Below are 6,296 nucleotides of genomic sequence, written 5' to 3' on the forward strand. Positions count from 1 at the left end.
CAGGAATCCATGACTGGATGTCATAAGACAACATTTAGCATGGTTAGCATATTTGAGATCTTGGAATTTCAGAAGCGAGGGCCAGTTGGCCGAATTGACTTTGGGCTTGGTAATTTTTCCTTTTTAACTGTGTTAATAAACAAAAAGAGCAAACCAGGAAAGTTAGTACATTGGCATATTACTGTATGGGTTGAAGGAAAATGATTTGCAACAAATCGTAAACATTTAGGAAACAGAAAAATGCATTTGATCCATCCACTATTGTAACCCTTGATTCTTAACCCAGTGTAACTTTGCATCCCAGTAGGCCGTCCCAAAACCTTTCCATCCTTTACTCAGTGAGACAGTTGTTATGGAAATGAATGTCAGGAGGTTATTTGACCTAATTATAATGGGCCAAAGCTGAATCCCTATCTTTGCCCCTCTGTCTTTAAGAATAGAGAGGCCAGAAGCCATGATTCTCTTAGAGCACAGGCTGAAATCACCAAGAGAAAGCAGCCTTCCTCCAGAAGCAGAGACAAGGCTTCCAGAGCAAGTGAAGGATCGCCCTCTCTTTGCTGTTTCATGCATTTGTACACAAAGGTAGACTCTAGTTTTAGTGATGGTTTTTCTGCGCCAATCTTATCTTGACATTCACAATAATTGTACATTCTGTGTTAAATTCTATAGCTGCACTTTAGATTTCTCTACTCTTTATTATAGTAGTTAAAGTTATACAGTAGTCAGGTAATAGTATCATTATGGTGAATTGTGTAAGTTGAAGGAAGTTTCCTCATACTTATATCTGTAAGGTAACTGGACCTTGAACTAACTTACAGAAACTTACTGAAAATAGGCAATTAATTAAAAATAAATATTGCATGTTTATCCTGAAAAACATTTACCCTTCCCCTGCCACCCCCTCACCCCTTACAGAGGCTAACAGAGGAAAGTTTTCCTAAGGAATGATTCAGGAAAAATAAAATCTTATGTTTTTGTTTCAATGGAACACTTAGGTAAAATATTAATTTTTGAGAGGAAGAAAGGGGAAAATTGCAAGGTTTGCAGTTCTCAGTATTACTCACTAGTTAAGAGAACTTGGACATACGAGTTTAATCTTTAATTTCTTCATCAAAAAAGTAAAAAAAAAAAATCTGCCTTACCTGCTTCACATTGTGCATTTGAGACAATGTATAAAAAGCGTATTGTAAACAATGAAATACAAAATATTATTTATTTGTACTTTACAGATGGGAAACTTAGCCACTTACAAACAGATATTTACTTTCATTTGATCGAGGAATTCCATCCCCACCCCTAGGCCTTCCACCCTCCCCACTCACAAAGGATTTCAGATGCCTTTAGGCACACGCTGCACACTCCCTTATATCCACTTTAGCACTATTATTGGCTTAGTTCAATTCAGTGTACCTAACTGGAGACATATCTTGATAGTCCAGGTTAAAATTCACTCCCATTTCCTAATACCTCTCCATAGGAAACTTGAGTTAATAACATTTAGATTATATGAGTTTTTGATTATATTTACCTTTCAAAAAGACATTTTCATGTATATCAGCTTGCTTCTTCAGATTGCCTGTTTTATTTGTGCAGGCCAGCCCACCATAACAAAGCTCCTTTGGATCCTGGCCAAATGAATTTCATCCTCACAAATTCTCTAGATGTCTGAACCAAAACTATGGCATTTCCACATTTCCCTAGGCTTCTGCTTGTTTTTTAAGTTAATGTTTTATTTAAAATGCTAAATTTCCCTGCCTCACTTTATGCCATAAAAGGCTATTTTTATTTAAAACTCTGTATACAATTCCCAGCCAGATTAGTGATATTAAAAAAGAAAAACAAAATTTCTCATGGGTCTAAGATTTTTATTCCAACGTGGTTTGCATTCCAGTGGAAAGTATAGAATGTATCCACTTCTATATTTAAAAAAAAAAAACTGAAAAGTTTAATGTGAATTATAAAATGTGTTAAATCTGCAGATCAAAATTGGTTTTGATTGCACGTAGTAACCAGTTTTTAAAACAAGGTTTTAAATCACATTTTCCACCTCCACACCAAGGATAACCTTCTAATTAGTGATCAGCTATGCTGTAATAGCCGTGTAGCACTGAGGCTTGAGTAAACAGAAAGATTGTAGAGCTTCTCCGTCCCCAGATCAGGAAGCTTCCTAGGCCTTCTCATAGTGGCGAACAGCAACCACATCACCAAAAGTAAGAGTCTGAAAGATTCAAAAGATAACCAAGTCTTTTCACACAGGAACGTCAGTAGCTGAATATACATAATTTTAAGTATTACACAAAAGAATGGCATTTACAAACATTAAATGCTGGGTAAGTAAGCTCTTCATCTTTAAGAAAGAGAAGAAATTCTCATATTTGAGGGTTTGTTTTGTTTTGTTTTGTTGCTGAGCCTGTGGCATCAGAAAGTTCCTGGGTGATGGCTTGAACCTGCACTACAGCACCAACCCAAGCCACAGCAGTGAAAATGCCTGATCCTTAATCCACTGAGCCACCAGGGAACTCCAATATTTGTTGAGTGAATAATGTGAATACATAGCTCATGTCTCTAAAGGAAAATGAAGTGAAAACTGAAATTAACTATCTAGATTCAGGTTGAAAGAATTCTATTTGCCTTAAATTATCAGGGTAATTAGGGAAGATTAGCTCTCTGCTTTAAAAGTATATGAAATTTATAGTAGCTTTTCATAGTAGTTATCTTTTCTTTTTGTTTTTGGCCAAGCCCACATCATGTGGAATTTCCAAGGACCAGGGATCAAACCCGCACTACAGCAGAGACCTAAGCCACAGCAGCGAAGATGCCAGATCCTTAACCCCAATGAGACACAAGAGAACTGTCATAATATTTAATTCATGACCTAGATACATTTCTAGGGTATTTAGAAAATCCAAATTATTTAGACAAATGGTATTTGGAATGATTTGTTCAACCATCAGCAAGGAAAAGTGAACGTACAAATATTTTCATTGCTTTGGTTGTCATGCTTCAGCGTGTGTGACCCTTGGTGGTAAGGTGGCTCTAATGTAGCAACATGGGCTCTTATGTCAAATCCAATTTGAAGAACTGCTATAAATCCTGGTTACAAAATTTAGTGTTTTGTTAGTGCTCATCATTTTTATGTAGTCCTGTGACTGGTGTGCCCTTGTCATCCATTATTTTCATTTCCTTTTTTGAACTCAGTCTTGCCTGATTAGTCTTACATGCCCACACTGACCTATCTACTCTTGTGTATTCAGGAAAAAAAGAATTATAAAAGCATAAAGGAGAACTTCAGATTGAATCTTTTATAAATAAATCTTTTAGTTTTTTGATGATGACTGCTGAAGGAAAATGTGGGCAAATATTCACTAACATGAAAGGAAAACTGTCCCTCTGTCCCCCACTCCCACTTCCACCCAAGAAAAGAAGTGTGAATATGTAAACCCCTATCTCAATCCAGAACAGCTGCTAGTCAAATGAAGGAGAAGGAAAACTAGTCAATCAATCGTCTTAAATAACCAAAACAAAAACCCTTCCTCCTATTACCTTAGTAATATCTAAAACAACCACCTAAAAAAAAAAAAAAAAAAACTCCAAAATGATGAATTGATTGCTTCAATGTCATCAAATTTCCATTACTCAGCTCAAAAAAACAGGGGGGGTATGGGGTGCTTGATTAAAACATAACATTTTTATGATGTTATTCCATCATTAGAGAAATTATTTTAAATTATTTTTCATTTTATGATTTTTACAAGACTATCCAGTATTGAACAGACTGTCTTCAGGTCATGTTATGAATTAAAAAGAAAGACTGAAAGGAAGTAATATCAAAATGAGGGGATATTATAAAGGATTTTTATATTTTTGTTATACTTTATAGTTATATTTGAAACCATCTGCACTGAACTTGTATAACCTTATAAAAACCAAAATATAAAATGTTTAAAGATTTGTTATTTATTTTAGAAGCTATGAAGTAATTTTTCTGAGATTCACCAAACTTGATAGCATAATATCATCTTTATCTATTTTCATAATGATTGATTTTATATTTAGATTGCATTTGAGGATTAGACATTCACAGGAACCCAACAAAAACTGTTTTCTTTGATGCAGTTTTAGCTAAATCAGTGGCAACTTTCAAAAACTATATGTAAGTAGCATTTTTCTCTTTTTCTTTAATAAGAGAAGCAGAGTGGATGAAACATTAGCTAAGATATTTTTATTTCTCTTGTTTTACACATGATTAAAGAACCTTGCTAATGACTTAATGTTATTAAAGTAGGAGAGATGGGACAAAAGGAGGGAGGGACAGGGAAGGAGATGGGAAATGTTGAGGGTTGAGGAAGGGGACAATGAAAGGGTTGAGGAAGGGGACAAGAAAGAAGAAAGAGGAAATTGCTCTTACTTACCATGACCATCTTGCCATCTTTAATCTCTCTTACAAAATTTGTTTCTTTGCCATCCCACTTCTGTACATGAACAAGTTTGTCTCCATCCAGGCTAACAACAGACTGACACCAAGAGCAAAAGCAGAATATAGCAATAGATATTGATAAGATTCCTGATATGGAAATCAAATTATTTCTAAGAGAGTAATATAATTGAAGAGTGATCAAGTAATTATCACATTTTTACTATTTCCTGTTGCTTCCAGAGTCATTCTCATGAAAACTCTAGCAATTCATAATTTGATTGCAATGTGTACATCCAGATGCAAAGATTTACATACCACAAATAAAGACTCTGAACTAGTGCTGACTAACCATCCTACTCCTATAAACAAAGCCTTAAAATGAGGCAAGCTATTGATTTAGTCAATCTGAAGCAAAAGATTGCATTTAACAAAACACAATCTTTCTTTCAAATGAACACTATCCAATACTTTCTGAAATACAGGCTTGATATAAAATGAGAAAAACCTATGGTAAATAAGATTTGATCAAGAGCAGGTAGCCACTGTTCAGAATGTAAGCTATGAACACTAGCAGGCAAAATTAACCCAGGGTCCTTCTCTCTGAAGTGAAATACCGAGAACACTTTTCACTTTCCATCATCTAGGAAAAAAGAAACTTTGGGACTCTCTCCTTTATTCTCTTCTCTCCATCCCCATCCCAGAAAAGGAGTGGCTCCTTACCTTACAGTTTCTGTCATCTGCTGTGGTTTCATCAAATTCTTCTCCCAAATGGAAACTAATCTCTGTGTTCTTGAATGTGCTCTGAGTCCTGATCACTACCTTGTCCCCCTCCTGACTGATGATCACCGTTGGTTTAGTCACATTTCCCACCTGCCTAGTGGCAAAGCCCACACCTAAAGTAGCAAAGGAAGCAATACAGTCAGCTCCAACCTCCAAAATAGTTCCCCAAAGCAGGAATCTACTTTCCTATTCTGGAATTCACGTCCTAAAGCGTAAGTTTCATTAGAGTATGCTTAGCTCATTAATCATGCAAGACAACTCCTGAACTGTAACAATAAGTGGATGCTTATCGGGATGCATAAATAGTAAGTGGATGCTGGAGAAAATCGAAAAAGACATCAGAGCTTCATGTCCTCCACGGATTTCGAAATGCTCTGTTATTTGGCCCTAGGCAAGGAAGCAGGCAAATGCCATATTTAAAAATCCATCCCGTGGAAAATGCACAGACTAGCACCCGATTATGTCAATGTGATATGTTTTTGTCTCTGGCTAATCTGTTGGGCGGGAAAAGGAATCTTCAAGTGTCTGAAGCCTCAGGTTAAGAAGAGAACAGCACATCTTATTTTTTACCTACCTAGAGCCTTCATGTACTCATCAAAGTTCTGACTGTCCGTCAGCTTCCAGGTAGCACAGAAAGCCTCCACCATCCTTGCCCTAATCCCTTTAGCTTCAGAATCAGGTTAAAGAGGCAGAGGCGAGAATCTTCAGATCTTATGGCCACTGCAATTCAGAAGACCCTTTTGCACCTCGCAGCAGCTCTAGCCTTCTTATTTAGAAAGGAGGCGGGCAGAAAGCCAAGGATTTGAATTGCAAACAGTCCGTCTTTACAGGAGGCTGTTGCCAGTGGAGGGGGTGGGAAGGGGGCGCTCAGCGAGGTTCCAATCCTCTTTGTGATTGGCTCAGGCCACTGGGTTAGCAGAGTAGGTCGAGTTCCTCCCAACCCCACACTGCAGCCCTTCTGCTGAGAAATCTCTGCTATGATTCAATGGAGCTGGAGGCAGGGAGCGGAAAATGAGAGAGGGTCTTTCAGGTTCAGCTCGAAAACTTGGCAAAAGCCATTTCGAACTGTGAAGAAAGGAAAAAAATGCACAATAGGACA

The 6,296-nt window shown here is 37.1% G+C and overlaps 1 protein-coding gene across 1 annotated transcript; it reads right to left on the reverse strand.

The window, feature by feature from the left end:
• Positions 1-1,850: 1,850 nt before the first annotated feature.
• Positions 1,851-5,924, reverse strand: FABP7 (fatty acid binding protein 7). The gene is given in 4 exon segments (NM_001025229.1): positions 1,851-2,218; positions 4,413-4,514; positions 5,138-5,310; positions 5,772-5,924. Coding segments are annotated over 4 exon segments (399 nt in total). The 5' UTR covers positions 5,845-5,924; the 3' UTR covers positions 1,851-2,167.
• Positions 5,925-6,296: the final 372 nt, after the last annotated feature.

The sequence above is a fragment of the Sus scrofa genome, chromosome 1, assembly GCF_054392235.1.
Source record: "Sus scrofa isolate SSC_HxYL_T2T_F1_AM1 chromosome 1, Sscrofa_HxYL_maternal_Yorkshire_Landrace_v2.0, whole genome shotgun sequence".
Taxonomy (NCBI): Eukaryota; Metazoa; Chordata; class Mammalia; order Artiodactyla; family Suidae; genus Sus; species Sus scrofa.